This window comes from Curcuma longa, chromosome 3 (genome assembly GCF_044706935.1).
Source record: "Curcuma longa cultivar G26 ecotype Majalengka, Jawa Barat chromosome 3, ITB_CL_G26_1.1, whole genome shotgun sequence".
Lineage (NCBI taxonomy): Eukaryota > Viridiplantae > Streptophyta > Magnoliopsida > Zingiberales > Zingiberaceae > Curcuma > Curcuma longa.
The window spans coordinates 10815669-10837962 of record NC_133863.1 but is presented as its reverse complement, the minus strand read 5'-3'; the positions used below and the strand labels follow the sequence as shown (position 1 = coordinate 10837962).

Here is a 22294-nt window from a genome sequence, read left to right as displayed (position 1 = left end):
TTTAGATTATATTTTATATCCTATAACTTGATTATGATAACTTAAATCAAACACACCCTTAAATTTAACGAGAATAATTCATTATGACCCCTGAAACTATGGTCCAACGATAAGATATTTTTATAATTAATCAAATATGTATGGATCGATTCACTATGACGTAGATTAATTTCTTTCAATGAAAAAATAATCTTGAAACATTAATTGTGGAGCGACGTACCATTCGCGCTTCATCTTGATTACTGATGAAATACTTTCGTGAAGTCAATCAATCACCTCCAAAATTAATCAATTCGAAGAACTCAATATCTAAATTACAAAAAAGAAAAAAATAATTCACTATGGAGATGGAAATGGATGGGCAATTGGCCAAAACACCAACCAAGCAATCACAACAAACATTGTGTGGATAAGCTAATGGGCAATGAGGGACAAAGCAAAATGGCGTGTTTTTTTTTTCTCATCAAAATAAACAAATTAAAACAAGAAGGAATCATTCTTTTCCACAACTATTTTGATGATAGGCATAAACTATTTGTTTGACATATGGGTAGAGCTTTTTTACCCTTCTTTTTCGCTCAAAAAGGATGATGTGAACATATCGAATGATTCATTCAGACACTACTTGCACACTCAGACACCATTCACACTCTGAGACAAAATAGATATCGACTTCGCAACAGGAACCCCTAAAACACAAACTTCAACTTGATTTAACATTGTCACTAAGAGAAACCATCCTAGATATACAATGTCACACGGGCAGAAACAAACGTGTATGACTAGACCTGACAAAGCTCTTCTTGGCACAAATTAAAAAGAGAGGGGAAAAAAAAGTAGACATGTTCTGTTGTTCTTTGGAGTAATGAAATGCGAGAAATATAGAAAAAAATGTAACTCAAAGGTAAATAGAATAACCTGAGTCAAAAGGAAGGGAAAAAAAATGGTTCTTGCACGAATTAGTAACGGTTAGGTGATATGTCACGCAGTATATCGAAGAAATGGTTAAGATCAATCTTCTCTTGCCCGGAATAAATTGCTTCTGCACTTTTTCCGTCTGCACCTACTGAAGCCATCTCCACAAGCATATATAGCTTCTTGATTGGTATCTGCAACCAGACACACAGACATCACCTTCTTTCATCCATTTGGAGTAGTCAAGAGAATTCAAGGTTTAACGAATCTCAAGAAAGTTTCACTTCTTTCAGGATGAAAAACTTACTTCATTTACTGCTTCAGCAGCATAGTCAAGGTCACCTTCACGGAATACCTTGAGCTGTTTCAGAACCTGCAGACATGCTGACAGTAAGATCAAAAAGCATACTCCCGATGGCTCATTCGAAAATCTATATCATTTCATATGATTCTAAATCATCTGTCATACTGAATGTTTTTATTAGAACATCACCTTTTCCAACAAAAAGGACTGATGAACCAAAACCATAAAACTCTAGAGAATAGTAATATAATTGGTTGTTCAATAAACAAATAGCTTCACAAGGTGCAAAATATATCCTTGACCCATATTTTATGATTCTTAAGCTCGATACTCCAAAACAAGAAACAGAGATGCACGCCGTTTACCTTCTTAACATCTTCCTTGTTCAATTCCGGAACATGATATGAAACTGAGAATGCATCAGATATAACAACAGACTCTAAGAAACCCATCACACTCGTTGTTCCGATTACCAACAAGCGCTTACCCTGTGGAATACAACACCGGAAAAACTATCAGTTATCTGTGCATTCAGCATGAAATTTCAATTTAGTAGCTTGTGCATGGAACCGAACAGAATAGATTTCATTGTGCCCTTTTTATTTTGTTTTTTTTCAAAGAACACTTGAACAGTTCTAGGAATTTAGTGAAAGAAGAAAACCTTTGGAGGAAGCCGTTTAAGGAGGAGCAACAATGTCTGTAAAATTAAAGTTGAAAAACGTGGTCCAATAGGTACAAACTCTAACAGCCTGAAACATGGAAACATTGCAAGCCGTGTGATGTCAAGCCACAAGATAACAAGAACAAGGCCAACAGGCGTTCCTTATTGACAAAGAGCCACATTGAATTTTGGCTACAAAGGATGTGGTTCAATTTGTTCACGTGGAATACAAGTCAATTGACGAGAAAATTATAGTAGAACAGAAGTTACCTCTCAATATCATCAAGAATTATGATGCTTCGTAGAGATTTGTAAGCATCCTCGAAAACCTGTATTAAGCAATACTTGGTTACAGTAATGGGGCAAAACACAACTGAAGGACAAGCTTAGATGACAGGAAAAAAGTAGATAGAAAGTTCAAAAGATTCTAAACAAAAATCGGATATTATTAAAAGAATGGACAAAACTAGCAGGATAAATAGTTCAAATATTGTCTCATTTAAAATTCAATAAATTGAGAACTTTTACAAAAATTGTTCTAGCATCCAACTCACCTTGACAATTTGTGCACATTTGCTTGCTTCACTGAGACCAATCATGGTTTCTGCCGATATCTAATAATGAGAAGATTGATTCATTTAACATGATGGCACTAAGGTAATCATTTTTCCTTCATCAATAATATCAGAACTTACAATCTTGACAAATGGGAAATCACTCTCTAACCCAATTGTAGCTGCCATTGCAGTTTTGCCACTGACATAAAAGAATAAATAGCAGATTGAATCAGCAAAACAGTCAGATTAGTCAATTAGAAAGCTCGATGTAAACTTACCTGCCACTTGGACCTTCCAGAAGGCATTTGACAAGTGGGCTACCCAGACCAACTTTGATTTCCTCCACAAGAAGCATGGCTCTCGCTTGGATGTATTTGTGCCTCTCACCACAATCGACAATCTCATTAAGCCTGAAAGCCATTTGCACATTGAAGATAATGCCAAATTATGCAACATTAACAGTTCCAATTAGTATCTAGCAGATAAGTATGCTACATGATTGCCTCATTTTGGAGGTTTTCTGTATTAAAAGTGCAAGAAATGCTTCAACAAAAAGGTAAGCTCCAGTTGGTTTCCAATTTTGTTTATGCAGGAACAAACTGGCAACGGCTTAAATACCGATAGAAAAAAGCATTTTACCAACCTAATGTAAGCATCACCTACTTCCCCAGGACTAGCAAAAGGTGCACATTAGGAACTGTTCATCATAAAAATGACCCTGCTGTATTGCCATTGGTTTTCACATTTTATATTTCCTTGGAAACAAATGTAGACTAACAATCAAAAACATATCTTCTTAACCATAGCAAAGTGATTACTTGGAACTTTGCAGGTTTTGAAAATAAGGAAAAGGAACCATGAAGACGTTTCACAATCACTGATCCAGAGAACTATATCCTTTACCTACACACCTCAGTTAGGAAATAAATCTTTTAACATAAAAGTAAAGTGGTTAGCACAATTGCGTTACATTCAAAGACGTGTACCTTGCTTATTTGGATGGATGAAAATAAGAAATAGGAGAGAGGATGAAAAGGAACAAAAAATGCACACGAGTGACCATGTCTTCATGTGCAAAATGTGTTCCTTTCCCTCCCCCTCAACCTTCTCTCTTCCCTCCTATTCATCCACCCAGTAAACAAGCAATTAGCTATATAAATTATATATATTCCTGACGTTCACTGCCTTGTTTTCAAATACCTACAAATTCTTCATTCAGAATCTGTACTTGAAGAAAAAATAATTCTTTGGATATATTCTCTATGAACTCTTAAGAGATAATCAGAGCACCAGAGTACGTAGGTCCTGAATATCCTCAAGTAGAATTGCTTTCAAGGATGTGGAATCAGTTTTAACAGAATGCAATGTCGAACTTGAAGATACCTGCATCGCTCAAGATCATCCGTTGATGCACCAAAAGCTGGTACAATCTCATGAAGGGCATTCAAAAAATCATCCATAGTGACTTTTATGCTCTCCTCATCCAGGGGTTTGGTCAAATCATCCAAGCTTATTTGTCGATTCAAGGCATATGAGACAGCACTTTTAACAACACCTTCCAGTTCAGCCCCACTATAATTTTTAGTGCGTGCAGCTGCAGTAAGTACATAAAAACTACATGTAAGAAAATATACAGCTTAGCGAGTCTGTCATTTACACCTCCAAATGATCTGAAAATGCATGCAACCAAAAATCAAACTGGACTACCCTCCATGATGAACAGACCAAGAAAGAACAAAAACTGCAATCTTTGAGTATCCAAAACTAAAGAAAGCATGAAGAAAAGTTTGCCTCCAATTGAATATAAAGAACCGAATCTGAAGGCAACTGCTAAAAGAACAAAAGTTACTAAAAATAAAGACTTCAGTCAGCAACAAAATATAGCCTGTGAAATCTCAAGCTTCCATTGTTTGAACAATGAGATTTAAAAAACATTGGCAGGTTCTCTTATCGAGTTGTCAGAAAACAATTTCACTCCTTCAATAAGCAAAATACTCAACCAACACCACAAGGATGCTGACATTCTCTAACAGATATCACATTTAAGGCAACAGCAACTGATCTCCAAAAGAAGAAACAAGGAACACATAGAATTGTCATCTTTGTCTAACTATTTAGGCAAATAAAGATGCTACTGTGCCGCGAAGTTTTCTAAAAGCATCCAGATAATGTTGAAAATGCAAACCCTTTAAGAGGTATTTAAATGATTTAGTATAGGTATATATGGGCCTTCATATAATCAGGCAGATTTTAGGTGGTCAGATATGTCTAAGAATGTTCGAAGAAGCAATATGCACTAGGTATTGACCAGTTCAGTAGCATAAACCAAATAACGCCTGAAAAGAATAAGGACATACCAAGCTCTTGAAGGCTTACATCAGCAGCAAGGAAAGAATTTTCTTTCATTTTATTAGTATGTATCTGAAGAATTTGTAAACGGCCATTCTCATCAGGGAGGCTGATTTCAACATGAACCTCTAATCGCCCAGGCCTAGGAGAAAGATTACATCATATACTAAATATAAAATAGAACAATCAATGTAAAATACTCTGAGCATAAGTGGCAGAATTAAGTAGAGGCAATAAAACAAGTAATTATAATTTAAGAAATGAACCTTAGTAGAGCTTCATCCAATAAATCCTTCCGATTGGTCATTCCAATAAGCAATACATTGTTCAAAGACTCAACACCATCTATCTAGAATGTGAATACATTTGGTTAGTATTCAGTCCTGGGCTGCAAGGAAGACATGTAAGATTAAAAGAATCACCTTTGTAAGAAGCTGGTTGACAATGCCATCATGAACTCCAGTACCATCCCTAGTAGAACCTCTTGACTGCAATTATAATTTGGGAAATATTAGCAACAATATCTACTATGAGAAGAAACTAATTGGGAAAATGTTCACATATATGCAAGGTTATCATTTGATTCAACCACAGTTATGTGATATATTCTCTTGGAAACTTAGAACAAGGAATCCGTTTAAGTTTACACCCCATTGAAGCAAGGAGAAGTACAGAGAACCAAAACTTGTTTTAATTCTTTAGACTGACTATAATCAGGGACAGAGGAGCATTGGAAGATGTGGGCTCAATTGACTCCACAAGTATTTAACAACTTAATAGTTTGCCCCTAGAAGGAAATAAAAAATATATTCTGACTTCATATATATATAAATAATTGATGCCATGTATTAACGGACCAATAAAAACTATAGAACTTGTTATATATTTTCCATAGTGCAATATTGAACCAATAAAAAATATTCTGGTTCCAACACCATTGACTAAATAAATGACGTTCCATTAATCATCAGATCCAGTTGGCAACAAAAACATAATAATAAACAGTAAAATATCAGTCTAAATCACGGGCATAATCAGACAGAAGTGCATGGAACCATGAACTAAATTTCAGATTGCTGGAGAAATAAAAAAATATAATAATAATAATCTATACTCACCTAAGAATCTAACGCCAATAAGTTAGAAATGGCCATAAGAATTGAAAAGAAAAATAAAAAAAATCATAAAAACTTCAAGTAATTAAACAGTAGAACCAAATAGTATATGTGATAAATTCAGGCAAAATACTTCAAAGATGACTAAGAAAATAATGTGTGGAAGCATTTGTAGCCTATGAAGCCAAAATTTGTTTATGTCAGATGTCATGCTTCAAAAATTATCATAAAATTTCTTTTTCTTTTTTCTTTTTTCCTAAAAAGAAATCAACTATAAGAGTGTACCTTACAAATAGCATCAATTTCATCAAATATGATAACATGTAAGTCGCTCGCATCACCTGGACATAACCAAATATATGAATGTTTAAAAGATACAAAACAAAATCATGTAGCATAGAAATAATCAAAATTTGCTACCTTTAGTCCTCTGGTCATTCTCAGCATCAGCAAACAAGTCTCTAACATTTTTCTCTGTTTCTCCAACATATTTGCTCAGGACTTCTGGACCATTGACGATCTAAAGTTCAAAAAAAAAAAAGTTTCTCTCTTAAGTTAACATGCATTAATCAGACTAGTTATTATCTTTCTCAGATGGGTAGGTAAACAAGAGTAACATGTTGAATGACAAAGCCAAACCTTTGGCTCCATTCCATTCAATAGTTTCCCTATCTGACGAGCCATAAGTGTTTTGCCAGTACCAGGGGGGCCATAGAGCAACATCCCTTTAACATGCTTGATACCCAATCTGCATATCATAGCAGTAAGGAAGAAATTCCAGATTCATGAATTTTTTTCACAACTAATTCAAGAGCTTAATTAATAGTAAAATTGAAATTACTTATTAACGACATGGGCAGGAAAAACTCGAGAAGCAAATGCTCGTCGAAAAATTTCTACAAATTCAGTATTTAGTCCTCCAATTCCCAGCTTCTCAAGGTTAAACTCCTTGTGACGGAATATTTTACTGCTAGCAGCTTCACGCTGATTAATGATCTATGTAAAAACACAAATCATCAAATACTCAATTTGACCAATTTTGATCTTAGTTAGAGTAAAAAAAGTAACTGTTAATTCCTCTAAAAGAATTACTAAAAAATCTTTGAAGGTGTGAACAACTGAACCTTAATGCCAGAATTTGGAGAAGCTTCAAACACAAAATAGGTCTCAGTAGATATTATTCCTCTGTCTAAGCCTTTGGCATCAACTTGGCCTTCTAGAAGGGCTTGATTAACTGTAAAAATATAATTTGTTCCACAAAATTCAAATGATACCTTTTGCCCAGTTGTCATAACCTGTATAACAAATTTGTTAATAGCTCCTAGTTAAAAATACATAAAGAAAACAAGAAAAACTTGAGGCATCAAGAGAAAGGAACAGATTTGTGCAAAAGTGAAAAGCCTACTATTTATTGGGATATTTTTCTCTGCAAGTTGCAATTAAAAGGCTTGAAAATTGGTCGCTCAAATCAGGTAACTTTATTTAGCATAATGGAACTCTGCTAGTAGCACCACATCCCACATTTTTAAGGAAAAAAAAAAGAGGATGTATTGAATTATGATATCGTAGATCTAACAACATCAGTAGTTTCATAAGTAAATTGCGGTGACATTTCATGAGATCAGCAACTTTAGCAAGTGGCATCACCATGAACTTATAAAGCATCTGTTAACAAAGTGAAACAACTGTTGGGGAGATTCAGAGAGTAAAACTAGAATTCCCATTTAATCTAGATAATCCATGTGAAGAAAGTTCATCTAGTAAACTTGGTCACTAAAGCTACCTAGCAAGTGTTGACCTGAAAGGCCTAAAATAACATCTCAAGGTATATTATTGGAGCAAATATCTACACATTTCTAGAAGAGAAGTAAAAGAAACTGAAAGACAAAAGATTTCAGTATCAACAATTACCAATTTTGAATAGCCTCTTGTATTAAGTAAATTCTAATATGAAATGAGAGATTCCTTTTTTAGAGTAATATGACATTCACTAAAGCTGACACATTCAACTGCTACCTAAAGTTGAAATTTTCTTGAATACAATGTTCTAACTTCTAATGGCTTTTTCTTAGAATAAAATTTATGGAAAGTTCCCAAAGGGTGCATTTCAACTTTGGTTTTGCCCAAAAGACACCCAAGTTTAAGAATTCCCAAACGATGCACTTGATTCCGATTTTACCTCTCTTCCAACCATTTACTTCATTCGTGGTTTCTCAATGCATTCGAGTCACATTTTAATTAAAAATTCGTTCGTTGGTTCGGATTCACATAACCTTCACATCTCTGTGTGGCGAAAACAAATATCTTGTCTTTGCTCGGTCAAAACAATTTGTTTCTCTCATCACCTGAAATCATAGAAGTTGAAACCCTACAGCTCTTCAGCTCGCGGCAAGTGAGTCAGGGTTTTCGTCAAAGCTCACCTACTGATAAACTTTCCCTCTCCCATTCGAATTTAGGATTTAGTGTTGCTTTATCATCCTGTTTGTCGACGCCAACACTACTCATCTCCCTCCTCTCATATTGTAAATTGTACTCCTATTTCACAATAACGCTAGAAGGCCTTTCAACCTCTCGATCTCGATCATCTCCAAAGGTATCTATTTTGTTTCTAATGTATTCCCCATCTATTGCACATGTTTAGGGTTTGTCTTTCACATTAACTTGCATTCTTTGATATTCTACAAGGTTTAAGGTTCCGTAGTTGCACGCGACCTGACTTGTTAGAGTTTAGAGGGTAAGTGGTATTTCAAAAAAATCATCATTACTATGGTGTTGGATTTAAAAAAACAACACCACTCTGATGTTGATGTTCAATAACCATCACCACTTTGGTGCTGGATTTCAAAGTACAACACCACCTTAAAGAGCAATTCTCATGTAATCAAAACAAGGTAGTTCTTAATATCAAAAACCAGTAGTAGTGTTGTTGTTCTAAAACCAGCACCACCGAATTTTAAAAAACAGAGAACTTAGACCAACATGGTATTGTTTTTGAAAAACCATCATCAATGTTGCTAAAGACGGAGATATAGTGTTATATTAATGTCGAAATTTACAACTATTGTTTGTGCATCTAGACATTTATTTTTTTCATATTAATAATTTATATTTTTTTAAATTATAGACATCAGTTGATGTTGGCCAAAAACTCCAATGGACAAGTGTTTTAGGTCACTTTAATGAATTTTTTGGCACTCCAACGATGAAAGGAAAGAATCGTAGATCTGTTCGTTTACATAATCGACACATAACGATCATTAAATAGTCCCTTTTTGTTATTTTTTTGGGCATACAAGAAATTCACCAAATTCATGGTCTAATAATTTTGACCAAAACCCATTGATGGACTTAAGGGATTTAGATTTCTAAAAAGTTTACATTTAATAGAAGAAATGAGTATGTAGCAGGTATTTATGGTGTCCATGTCTGATTCTGACATCTCATAAAGTTAATTTAGATACGTTATATGTATGCACTAATTGCCTTGAATCATAAACTTTTAAAAACCATCAAAAACCTAGGCACATAAAGACTATAGACAACTGGGCACTTCAGAAACATATATCACTTGGAATGGATCTGATCAAAGCTCCCTAAGTCCATCAATGATTTTTGATCTAGGGTATTTGGATTTTTAAAATATTGTCATGAAATTTTGCCAATATGAAATGGCTAATCCATCAATGGATTTTGACATGTAATGGAAGAGATAAGTGTGGATAAATATGGTGTAAATTGACACAGAACTAATAGGATATTGAATTTAAATCATCAACACCACAATAAAAAGTTTAGCATCAGAATGGTGTTAGAACTTAAAAAGTTCAGAACCGAAATGGTGTTGGAATATAATGTTCAACACCATTGTGTTAGGGTTTCAAACTACTGTGCATCTTCCAGGTTTTGAAATTTCAGCACCAAATTGTAAAAAACACTATTAATAAGTTGTAGAAACTTAAACCTCTAAATATATAATATATTTTTTCCATTTGCTAACCATTTAATATCTCATATAAAAAACTAACCACATTATAATCGGATGATTGTATTTAGTTTATAAAAACCTATCTACATAGAAATGGAGGAGGAAAACCCTAAAACAAACTTTTCTATTGTAATTGATATAAATAAACAAATTAACCAGAAACATACATGAGAAAATCTTGAAGAGAATCGATGAAAAAATGTTAAGCGAGTTACTATGCTGAAACCTTCTTCGTAGAGCAGCCAGTCTTCAAAGTTTAGGCGACGTCGAAATTTAGATCACCTTTTACGGTTTATTCGATTACTCTTCCCACCGGTATTTTTACTCTATTGAAATCAGGCCGGTGTTTTATGATGGTATAGGATGTGTGTAAAACAAGAAGAGGTAAGGTAAACACAGGGCTCAACGTTGTCATCCGAATCAATGAACGAATTTTTAATTAAAATGTGGTTCGGATGCATTGGGAAACCGCAAATAAAGTAAGCAGTTGGATGATGGGTAAAATCGGAATCAAGTGCACCTTTTGAGAGTTCTTTAACTTGGGTGTGCCTTTTGGGCAAAACCAAACTTGAAGTGTGCCTTTTGGGAATTTGCCATAAAATTTATTACAAATTCCACAAGAAGATATCAAATATACAACCAAAAGTAAGATATTGGGTACTAAATAGACAAAGAGAGTTATTACAAATATAGTCAAATATAGACACGCTATATTGTAACAAGTATGTTCAGACCAATTCTAAGAAGATCCAGCTGTGCCTGATCTGAACAGGACTCAAATTAACATTGGGCAATGGGTAGGTTAAGAAAGTATGACTTGCAGAACATTTTTCAGACTTAATACAGTAGTAATCTAACATTTGCATTATATAGTACTAAAAAATGGCAGGTCGTGCAACAAGAGTATTTACATAGTTCCCAAAGTAAGATGACTCAGGTCGTATATAGTTCCCAAAATAAATTGACTCAGGTCATGAAACTAATACCCTGCATCCTTTTACCCTAGGCGAGAATAACCAATTGACAAAAAGAATTAGCCAAGATGAAAGATTGAACATAGAAGAATGTTTCACATACCTGATAGTGTTCATCATGTAATCAAAACATATAGCATAACATCTAAAATTGAACTTGGTAACATTTAAAACCATCAGTAAGTCCTTTGATTGCACATACAAATTCCTAAATATTGATATTAACATATCCCATTATGCTCCTGAACAGATAATTATCTAAAAAGTTGAGAAGACACAATCAGTATGAAGAATGATTTAATTTAATTTCTAGAAACTGGAAACAAATTTACATAAGACAATCATTTTGTAGAATCAATTAACTTAATATTCTGCAATGGGAAAACTTTATTGTCATCTAAATAAAATGATGGTTAAAATTCAGTAATTCGTGCAAAAAATAATAATCATAAAAAAAAAAAGATCACTTGGGATTATTTGTAGTAAAATAGGCGAAGTCCAGAGGCTGGTGAGATATTCTACCTGGTTAATGAACTTTTTATGAAGTTGTTGAGCAAGAATTGCAGCATCCAACTACAACATGGAAAAATATGTATATAGATTACAAAATAAGTAGTCAAACAAGAAGTATAATTAACACCATAATAAATGGGAATCATACTTGCTCGGTTCTATTAGCTTTTCCTTTAACAAAATCCAGATCAACTCTAAGCAATACCAGATCAAAGTTATCCGGAGGAATAAATCTGAAAAACATATGGGCGATTAAGACGGCATAGTAGCAGAACAATCAATGAAACTTTCCGAAAAATATTGGAAGATAAGATCAAGAGTGCGTACTTGCTAACTGAGACTTGATCACCAGAGGAAACTCTTGTATGCCGACGTTGGATTGCATTGAGAGCTATATGATTGATAGAAATGTTCTGATGAGCAGTATTTCTACGTTAAGGCTATCAAAAAGTGTTCCTCTTGTGAAATATAAGAGTATACCAACCAAAGAAATGTAATAGAGAAAATCAACGTTGTTTAGAAACAACTAAATTGAATTAATTAGTGTCAAACACTGTCGAACGGAAAATCCAGCGATGAAAGATGCAATGAGAAGTAAATGGAAGGATATCGTAGGGTTAGAACGACGGAATCGCCTACGAGGACGAAGACATCCCTCGATCCAGGTGAGGCGAACCTGTTCAGATCCGTCGGGGAGCAATATGCAAAATTGGTCAATGCGAGATCTTGGTTCGGCGTGTTCACTACGGTCAGAAGGTCTGCAGCCGCCGAGGAGCCGAATCCGAACCTTCCGGCCATGAGAGATCCAAAGGTGAGCTAGGGTTGTTCGAGGGAGACGAAGGAGAGGGAGAAATGGAGATGGGAGATGCCTTCGTTCGGAAGAGAAACGAAGGAATGGGAATAAATTGCTTTTGACCCAATATTTTATCTCAGACCCAAAATTATATATCAAATAAAAAAATTAAATAGTTAAAATATTTTTTAAAATCAAATACATATATATATATATATAAGGAAATATAAATTAATTTTATTTTAAAAAAAAAACTTAAGATTAAATTTGAGAAATTATAATTCTTATGAACTTCCATTAAACATATCCACGTGGATGGCTCATTGAGATAGCACTAAAATCATATAAAATAGGGATGCCAATCGGATTAAACCAGTTGCAATCTTGACTGACTGACCCGAGTTAGAATAGGGCCAACCCTGATTCAGATATTTAAAAATAAAAAAGTAATATAGTTTATAAAATGTAAAATATTTATTTTTCCAAACAAATGTTTATATATATTTTTAGATGTTTTATTTTTTATTGTTTTATTGATTTTAAAAAATTAGGGAGGGCTTAAGTGACAGGTAGTGCCCACAGGTAGTGCCAACTGGACCCAGGCTTTATCCGGCCCAGTTGGCCCATTTCGAAACCCAAAGGTCGCGGCGGTGAACAGAGGGAGAAGAGTGTGTGGCTGGCAACGAGCAGAGGGCGGGGCGGGGAGAAGAGTGCGTGGCAAGCAGAGGGGAGAAGAGAGCGCAGCGAGCAGAAGGAGAAGTGAGGAAGAAGAGTGTGAAGGGGAAGCGGAATCGCGAGAAGAGGTTCGGGTGCGGCGATCTTCCAGGCGCGACGATGGTCCGAAGGCGGCGGCGAAGGTTTAGGGCGAGTTTGGGAACGCGTGGAGCGCCGGCGGATTTGGGAATCGGCAGCGAGCGGGAACGAGAGAGAAATATTTGAGAAAGGCGGGCTTTTTCTTGCTGCGTGGCGACGGAGAAGCGGACGAAGCGAGAAAAGGAATCCACGTCAGCAGGAGCGGACGAATTGGACCGCAGGACAGAAATTCTGTATATATATATATAAATATTGATCAGCCGCGCACCTTCCCTACGCGATCCCGTCCGCACCTTCTCCTACAGCCCACCTCCCTTCATTCATCGTCGCCGTTCGTCGCCGTCCGATCACGCGCCACTGGCCGGCGCGTCGACCTGCGTCGGTCCGGCGGCCGGAGATGGCCGGACGGCGGCGACGGCCGGAAACCGAGACCACAGTGACAGGCGCTGTTCCGGCCAAATCGCGGCGGCGGAATCCGGTCGAATTCCAGCCGGAGACCGGCCGGGGAGACCGCCCGGCGCCGGCGGAATTTGGCCGGATTCCGGCCGGAATCGGCCGGAAACGGCGCCAGTTGTCCGGTTTCCGGCCAAATTCGCCGCCGTCCGGCCATCTCCGGCCGCCGGACCGACGCCGGTCGACGCGCCGACGAGTGGCGCGTCGATCGGGCCTGGTCCGGCGGCCGGAGATGGCCGGACGGCGATGAAATCGCGGCGGCAGTGGCTGTGGGTGGCAGAGCTGCGGATTCCGGCCGAATTCGCGGCCGTCCGGTCACCGGAGGCCGCCGGACCGACGCCGGTCGATGCGCCGGCGAGTGGTGCGTCGATCGGGCCCGGTCCGGTCGCCGGAGGTGGCCGGACGGCGGAACGGCAGCGGCGGCAGTGGGCGTGGGTCGGGTGTCGCGCACGGTTCGCGGACGGGGATTCGCGCAGTAGATCACTTCTCTATATATATATATATATATATATATATATATATATATACGAGTTTGATATCCTGCGCAACCGCCCGCTGCGCGCTCGTGCGCGATCCCATCTCAGCCGTTCATTTCTCGCGATTGCACAGTGTTTCTCCTCGGACGTTCGCCGCTTCTCGCCGTCCGTTCATCGCTGTCCGACCACCGATTGCCGCCGGACCGGACCCGTTGGAACCGCAACTCACCGGCGGTCCGGCGGGTGCCGGAGTCCGGCCCCGATTCGGTCGGAATCCGGCCGAATTCCGGCGAAATCGGCCGCCAGTGTCTGGCGGCGATTTCGGCCGGAATTCCGGCCCAATCCGGCCGGAATCCGGTGCCGATGTGTGCACCGTCGAGTTGCGCTTCCAACGAGCCCGGGATGGTGGCCGGCGGTGACCGGACGGCGAAGAACGATGGCGATGAACGCCGGAGGGTCGGGCGGTCGCGTACGGGGTCGCAGGATTTCTCGTCGCGCGGCATATCAGTTCTCTATATATATATATATAAGTGTACAAGTCCAATTTACCTTTTTAGTTAGTTATGCTAATGTTAAAAAAAAATTAGTGTTGTGTCATAAATGATGTTAACTAGGTGAATTAATGGTGATTGAGAATAAAATTTAATATATATAATCATATTTTAATATGGATACATACAACAATTAAATATAATTAATTATATTTTTTAAATAGCTAATATTCATGAAACTAGCAATTAATATGCCAACCTAAAAGTCCAAGATTTCTTCTGGGAAGCCATTAATTGCATGAGTGTGGTGAGAAAATTAAGGACCTAAAAATGGATGATTGAATTAACATTTGTCAAACTTAAAATTATTTTCATTAAATTTGTATTATCCACTTTATTCCTGCTTGCGATCACTACGGATGAGTCACCGACTAATAATAGTGAAGTCACGCAAAATCCGCAAACAATGGAGCTCCTATCGAGCTACAAAGAGAAAGAGGGTGAGAACGGAGGTTAGGAGATGCCTTAGTTTAACCGCTCCGACGTTCAAATCAGACTGCAAACTAGAGATGGAGAAGAATAAGAACCAGAAATGTTAGAGAATGAGAGTGTTGATTGTGTATACATACCTGCGTCCGCAAAAAGTGAAATCATTATATGAAATTATCAAAGGAAATATCTCATCAACAATTAGAGTGTGTCTTACATCGAAGGTAAGAAGAATATCATATCACTGTAGTAGTTAAGTGTATTATCATCCATGCCTATACGATCCAGGACCATGTTGTTTTAGGGGAGCAAGTGATCTACTGTTGTATATTTCATTGTCTTGCGTGTTAGTCTGATGATGGTTCGGTAAGCAAGTGAGGCACCGAGTAGGTCACGGAATTGATTGACTAGGGGATTGAGTCGGAGATCGGCCACTGAACTAGAGGAGAAAGCTCAGGCAGTTGACCAGAGGATTGAATCGGAGATCAACCACTGAATTAGAAGAGAAAGCTCGGGCAGTTAACGAGAGGGTCGATCCGAGCTAGGTGATGAGCTGAGCTAGCTGTGGGATTGGACACCAAACTAAACCAGTCGACCACAAGATCAGATCTTGCCTGTATCATGTCGTTATCAATTGGACCAGATCTTGACTTTTGTGACATAAACGTACTAACCCATAACACACCCTTTTGCACAAAGAGAAAACTATTTTTTTTTTAAAATTAATAGTTCAAAAAATAAAAATAAAAAATTGGTCAGGGAAGATGTTGAATAAGAAACCAAGACTAGGTTCAACCTTGTCCTCACTCTTTCCTTTTCGAGCACTCTTTAAAAGTCTTTCCTTTTGAACGAAAATAATAGATAAAACTAAGTAACTCCTTTGCAGTTCATCTGGTCTCCTCCCTTTTTGAGCACTCAACAAAAGCATCATCATCACCTTGACAACGCAAACAACACATGCAATATTGCTCGATAGGAATTACATCTCTTAAGAAACCGAGTAGCCCCTTCACAGCTCTGTTCCTGTCCCTTCTCCTTTTCCTTTATTCAGCACACTCTTCATAAGGAGGATAACAATTCGTCCATTTCATATTTGACATAAAACCATATTGACACTTTTCTTCCATAATAATCAGATACATATTAACTCTCAAAGTAAGCTTCTCGTGTTTTGCCCTCATGAGTATGGTGGGCAAAGTTACACTCTAAATTTACTGAGATTAATCGATTAAAAAAAAACAAGTAATGCATTAGCGACAGTGAAATCTGTCAGCTTTGCGTGAAACTTTGGCCAAAAGATTGCCAGGTTTCTTTGTACTCGTATCCAATCAATTAAGGAGGGTGCCAATTTTTTCTACATCTGCTGCTAAAGCAACTGCATATTCTCAGAAATTTCAGAAGTTGTTTGGCTATCAATTCTTCCATTTTTAGTTGTCTCACAGGACTCACTTCAGCTGCAAATAGACAAGGAAGATTGTCAATGGCAGCTTTAATGTGTGACTTCGTGATCCCTGTAGGTTATTCTCCACTTTGAGGAGTTTGCACAGTTCACAAAGGTTAGGCATGCTTGCCAAATGAAAAGAAGAAGAAGAAGAAGAAGAAAGCAGGTCACAGGTTGTCAATGGAAGAAAGCAGCTATTTAGGAGAAAGTGGAATTGTGAACCAGATTCGTCTTCTGTGCTGTCAACAACAATAAAACTGCGAGGAAATCTCATGGAAATTTACAAGAAAATTAAACAATTGACAAGTATTGGATGGGATAAAAATGAGAAATTTTTTGGAGGAAAAGGTAGTGAACTCTTGCAGGAATTATCCATCTCATATTTGATCGATTAGGTTGTAGATTGCGCGATAGGGAGATGGCAAGAAGGAAGTTGCAGAAAGAAATTGTACAATTCAATCATTGATTGATTCTCATACCACGAAGTGGGGAGCATGAATCTCTCAGGAAGAAGAGGAGGCGGCGGAAGCAGCGAGTGCCGTCGGCGATGTCACCGGGAAGAGCGACAGCAGCATCGGTGGCACAGCGTCCCTCGGCGAAGGGTGCAGGTAGAATCCCTTCTCGGCGATGGCCCGCTCCTCAGCCGACATTGCGGCCGCCGGTGGCGGATTCGGCTGCGGCGACCGGTTGAACGGATCCGGGATCAACGGCGTGACGGGGCTGAGGGTCAACGACGGCTGGTCGAGCACGCTTGGGGAGAGGATCTCCGGCTGCCTCCGCGGGGAGAACGCGGCGCCGAGGGGGGAACTACAGTTAGCCCCCGCGAAGCTGGGGATCGTCGGGCTTATCATTTTCAGATTCTTGAGGCTCCCGCGGCGCTCGTAGAGCTTGAACGCCGGCTTATTCGGCCCCGTCGCCTTGGCTGCAACTGAGGCCCCGTTCTTTGCGGGCGACGGAGGAGGCGCCAAGCGGTGGTGGTTGTGGTGCTTGGCGGCGGTTTCGGAGGAGCCGGTGAGCATCTGGACGACCTGCTTGAAGGACCCGGCGTCGGCCTGGATAAAGGTGATGGCGAAAGCGTTGACATCCACCGACTTTGGCACCGGTTTGGGAATGATCAAAGCCGGAACCCCCGCCGCCGCCGCCGCCACTCCATTGCTACTGCTGCCGCTGGCGGAGGAGTTCGGGGACTGGGTCTTCTCCTTCTCCATTGATGGGATAAAAATCCAATTTTTAGGGTTGGAGAAGCGGAAGAAGCAGGAGAGGAAGAGGAGGAAGGAGGGAGCTTGGTGTCTCCTTCTTCCTCTGGCTGTGTGGAAGAAGGCATGAGATGATCGTGTTCGTTGGGACGTGGACTTTGAAGTTGATCTAGTGTCGTGTTTTTGGCTCCAAGGGAATCGATTCCATTTGGTTTGGATTTTGTAACACATGGGAGACAAGGAGAGATGATGCAGATGTTGAATTTGTCTGAATCATGATGCATTATGGCAGTTTGGTCGATGCAAGATTGATTTTTTTTTCCCATCATTTTTGATTTTTTTTTTTTTAATTCAATATAGAGCAAGATTAGTTCAGTCGGTTCAACCGGTTCGATTTGAAAAATGAATCGAGGAGACATACACGCTTGGTATAGAGCAACTACATTGCGATAACTGTTTCAGGAATCAATTCAAGAGTGACCTGTTTTCCCCTCTCAGTTTATGGCTTTTCAAATCTTACCTCAATTCGCCACACATAGGAGACAAGAAACAGATGGCAATGCTTTTGTCCATTATCTGGGGCCAGAGGAGGATGCTTGTTTCGACCGCGCTTCTTATTTTTTTAAAAATTTTAAAGGAGGAAACTTTCCTTGGTAATATATATACATTATGAGCAGGAGGCGGAGAAGGCGGACGAGGATGAGTCGCCTTTCTCGCAACGGTAAGGTTGCTTCTAGACAGCGTAGCATAGGAGACAAGAAGAGATGATAGATCTTGAAATTGTCTATAAAACTTTTGTCCATTATCTGGGTTTTTCGTACAGTATATATACATTATATAATTTTTTAGTTATCTGTTACAATTTATCCGAATGACAGAAAATTAAAGAGTGCCTCACTTTAAAAAATACATCACATTTATTTTTTTTTAAATCTAAAACACTCTACTCTACTTTAGAGCTCTTTTCATCAAAATTATATTATCTTGAAACTATTGTTGAATGTGGCACAAAGCATGATTACCTATGAGTCTGAGCCCACTAAATAAGTCATGGTTGAAGAGGAGGAAGAAGTCTTGAAAAACCGATGAAGATTCAACTATACAAATCTGAAATATCTAGCGGTAGTGATGATAGTGATGATGAAGATTTTAATGATTTAGATATTTAAACTTTTTTATTTGAATTATGCACCTAACATATTTACTTACTAGTAAGTTTTATATTTATATTATTGGTTAATATTTTATGGATTATAATTTTATTAATAAAATATTTTGATAGAAACCCTTTATATATGTTTAAATTATAAAAAATTATATCCAGAGCACCTTATTTCAGTAATTTGTGTTTCTCACCTTGCGTCGTATGCCTCAGGCCCCATAACACCTATGTGTTTTTGGACGTCTCACGTCTTAACAACGACGGAGCGTCGTTATGGCTGGACTGGGCTGTAGCCCAGTCCATCTTCAAAAAAAAAATTGAAGCCCTAGTCTCTCACCTCTCTAAGCCTAAGCCCATTGAGAAATCTGCTTCCAGACCCCCCATCCTTGGCCTTGCGCGCGGAGTGCCGACTGCAGCACCAAGCCTGAAGCCACCACTCTCAGTCTTCATCTACTCATTACATTGCCAGTATCTACTGCAAGTGCTGAGCGTGTCTTCTCGGCTTTGAAGATTGTAAAAACAAGATTACGGAACAAGATTGAAGATGATTTTTTGAGGAATGCTTTGTTGGTGAATGTTGAGAAGGAGATTGCAAGGAAATTCAGCTATGATGACATTATTACTTGTTTTAAAAATATGAAATCTCGAAGAGCCGATTTGTAAAACTCGTATTTTGTATTTGAACTTGATATTCGACTGTATTTTGTTTTTGTTTGACTGGCAGCCCAGTCCCTAAATTTGGTCACGCTCCGCCACTGCGTCTTAAATAATTATAAGTGATATATTTATAGGGCAAAACAAGCAAAGTGATATGGCATGATTAATGTTATTATTACTTTATTATTCTAAACTTAAGATGCAACAATGGCTAATCCTATCAAGCATTAACAAGATTGGATATGAAAGTCTTCATTAGTGGTCTGTTTGGCAGGCACTTACAATTAAGTTGCTCAGTGACCCAGTCAATGGTCATAGCAAACTTTCAAAACACTTATTTGACTTTCAAAACATCAATTTGGAGCACTGATTCAGACTTTATGAGATTCAAAAGTAGGTCATGACTAGTGTACATATATACCTGGAAATTAAGTTCATAGTCAAGCAGCAAAACTTAGCCCCAGAAACAGTGCAGAGAACAGTTAAGCATGAGGGCAGGAGATTCGAAGAATGTTCATATTTGTTCTATCGTTTCAGGCAATTTTGTGTTGTCTTATGTAGTTGATATGAAGATGGATGATTACTGAATGGCTGAGGATGCTTAGAAGTTAGGACTTAATCCAATAATTTCCTAGAAGACAGTTATCTGTAAACAAATATTTTAGGTGATTACTTTTTTATTGGTCTTCTTGGCCAACAATTGTCACACACAGCCAGTCATATACTCATATGACTAACAATTGAAGGTTTTGAATCAATATTTTTATTTTATTTCTCACCATTATATTTATATTGAAGAAATTTTATTTAGCAAATATGATTGTAGATTATGGATTGGGCTTTCACTTCTCAAATGACAACCTTTTACTGCTGATTTAGTCATCTAAGGTGTTCTCTATCCTTAAATGCAAGAAAAAGGCAAACAGATTGTTGATCTGTCAGAATTTTAGCTTCTCTATTATGAGGTGCTTTTAAATACCACCTATACATTTTGCTCTCTAATTGAACAATAAAAGAATAAGAAGATTTTTCCTGAGTTGAACGTTTTGAGGAGGTCATTCAATCTAATTCAATTGGTTTTTCAGTATCCTGTTTACTTGTGTTCTTATTTTCTCCTCCTTCCAACTGTTTCCATACATTTCATGTCTTTAGCCTTTAGGTGCTCTTTTTCCCTCTCAACACTTACTGTTTCTCTTAGGGGGCTGGATAAGATTTTTCAAGGTCATAAACTTCCTTACAAACTCTCAAGGTTATCGGCAAACATAAATGGTCATAGCTTATCCACATGTGCTTTGAATGATATTTTGGACGCACATTCTTGATGGGAATCAGTTTCTCACTTTTCATTTGGTCACAACACCTACTACAATTCAAAATTTGCACTTGGTTTTATTGAACTTCCTAACCTTTCCCTCTTCATCCTTGAGCTTCTCACTCCCTTGTTACCTTGTATGACAATCTAATGTTTAAGATGCTTTACCATTCCTCTCGTTAGTTTGCCATTCATCTACAGGTGATGGATGAGATTACTGAGGGTCATGAACTTTCTTTTGAACTCTTTGTGACATCAGGAAATCGACAAACCGGATACATACTGTTGATTTGTTCATTTATTGTGACCCAAACAGATTTATGGTTTGCAATTTTATAGCATTGTTATCGCTGAACAGATTTAGAAATTCAGCAACAAAAAGGCATGTTGGGTACAAGCATTGCAGAAACTATCCAAAAGCTTATTGCAGTTCATTGTGACCATTGGTCGAGCAGATTTTAAGCATGCTAAGAACTCGTTTATTAGTGAAATGGAACGAGGGAGTTTACTTGGAATTTGGGGGCAGCTGGTAGACCTCCACTGGCTCCCACGATTCCAAGCTCTTATCTTCCGTGTCCGTCCTGTAGAGAGCGAGCGCTTCGACCTCGAAGTTGATGCCGGTGATCTCCTTGTCCAGCACCTCAACCCTCTGCCGAGCCTTCTCCTTCACCTCGTCCGGCAGATCCGCGTACAAGAGACTCAAGTGCGGCATATACGCTGCGATCCAAAGGGCAATCAGAAGTCGAACAATCTCCAGGAAGAGAGCAAATTTTGAGTGAGTTTTTTATTGGTAGGCTTACGCGTTGAATTCTCGTATCTGAAGTGGATGCAGGCGTGGGATTTGGTCTCGACCACCTTGTCAATAGCAAGCAAAAGAAGGAATCAAGCTAGGGTTTTGAGGTAGCATCTGAAGGAAAAATTGAGGGATTTGGATAGTAAGGACGAGCCTCGGGGGTAGGATCGACGAGGAGGAAGACGCACTGGTAGAAGAAGGTGCCGCGGCCGGCGGCGTAGACACGGACAGGGTAGCGGGAGAGAGCGGCGCAGGCGGATCGGAACCGGAGGAGGGCGTCTTCGGGGGTGAGGGAGATGGCGCCGACGACGGTGATGTGGGGCTCGAACGCAGGGCCACCGAACTCGGAGCGGAGGGCAGCCATGATGCGCTTGATCCGGTCCCGCACGTCATCCGGCGGAAGAGCCCACACGGAGTACACCTCCTTCGCCGCCTCTGTTGGGGCTTCGGCCATCAGGGTGCCGACGGGGAGTAGGGGATGAGGCGGAGGAAGCTGGCGATGCGGCGGTGGAGGAAAGGCAAGGTGGAGTCTGCTCGCCGCGAGTGTACGCAAGCAAAATCGTTCGGCCTGGAAACGGGCCGAGAAGGACGCAGGTCCAGGCCCACGTGCACAATTAACGTATGCGGGTAACGTCTATAAGGCTCCCTTGTTGTTTTTTTTTTGTCAATAACATACTTTTTTTTAAATATCAAAATAATATCTTATCGTATATTTTCTTTCAAAAATATTATTCTTTCCATATTAGAATAATTTTATATTATTCAAATAAATAGGGCAATTGAGTCTCCAGTTGAGTCTAAAATGAATTAGGACTTTGAAATAATTGTTAATCGAACTCTTAATT

At 38.9% G+C, this 22294-nt stretch overlaps 3 protein-coding genes across 3 annotated transcripts; all 3 read right to left on the bottom strand.

Annotated features, from left to right (window-relative positions):
- Positions 1-690: 690 nt before the first annotated feature.
- On the bottom strand, positions 691-12247 carry LOC141824643 (vesicle-fusing ATPase). The gene is made up of 21 exons (XM_074711966.1): positions 11984-12247; positions 11701-11796; positions 11522-11606; positions 11383-11433; positions 7026-7196; positions 6743-6897; positions 6541-6649; positions 6322-6421; positions 6187-6242; positions 5209-5274; positions 5053-5135; positions 4795-4928; positions 3821-4031; positions 2716-2847; positions 2576-2636; positions 2435-2494; positions 2151-2209; positions 1881-1968; positions 1585-1707; positions 1223-1288; positions 691-1109 (listed from the first exon to the last, which is right to left on the bottom strand). Exons 1-21 carry the CDS (start codon positions 12169-12171, stop codon positions 960-962), a joined length of 2244 nt encoding a protein of 747 aa, XP_074568067.1. The 5' UTR covers positions 12172-12247; the 3' UTR covers positions 691-959.
- A 3703-nt stretch (positions 12248-15950) lies between these two features.
- LOC141824973 (VQ motif-containing protein 4-like) lies at positions 15951-17766 on the bottom strand. The gene is made up of 2 exons (XM_074712325.1): positions 16809-17766; positions 15951-16342 (listed from the first exon to the last, which is right to left on the bottom strand). The coding sequence occupies exon 1, from the start codon at positions 17754-17756 to the stop codon at positions 16833-16835; it is 924 nt and encodes a 307-aa protein (XP_074568426.1). The 5' UTR covers positions 17757-17766; the 3' UTR covers positions 15951-16342; positions 16809-16832.
- A 3166-nt stretch (positions 17767-20932) lies between these two features.
- Positions 20933-22020, bottom strand: LOC141824974 (cyclic phosphodiesterase-like). The gene is made up of 3 exons (XM_074712326.1): positions 21604-22020; positions 21457-21511; positions 20933-21373 (listed from the first exon to the last, which is right to left on the bottom strand). The coding sequence occupies exons 1-3, from the start codon at positions 21901-21903 to the stop codon at positions 21162-21164; spliced, it is 567 nt and encodes a 188-aa protein (XP_074568427.1). The 5' UTR covers positions 21904-22020; the 3' UTR covers positions 20933-21161.
- Positions 22021-22294: the final 274 nt, after the last annotated feature.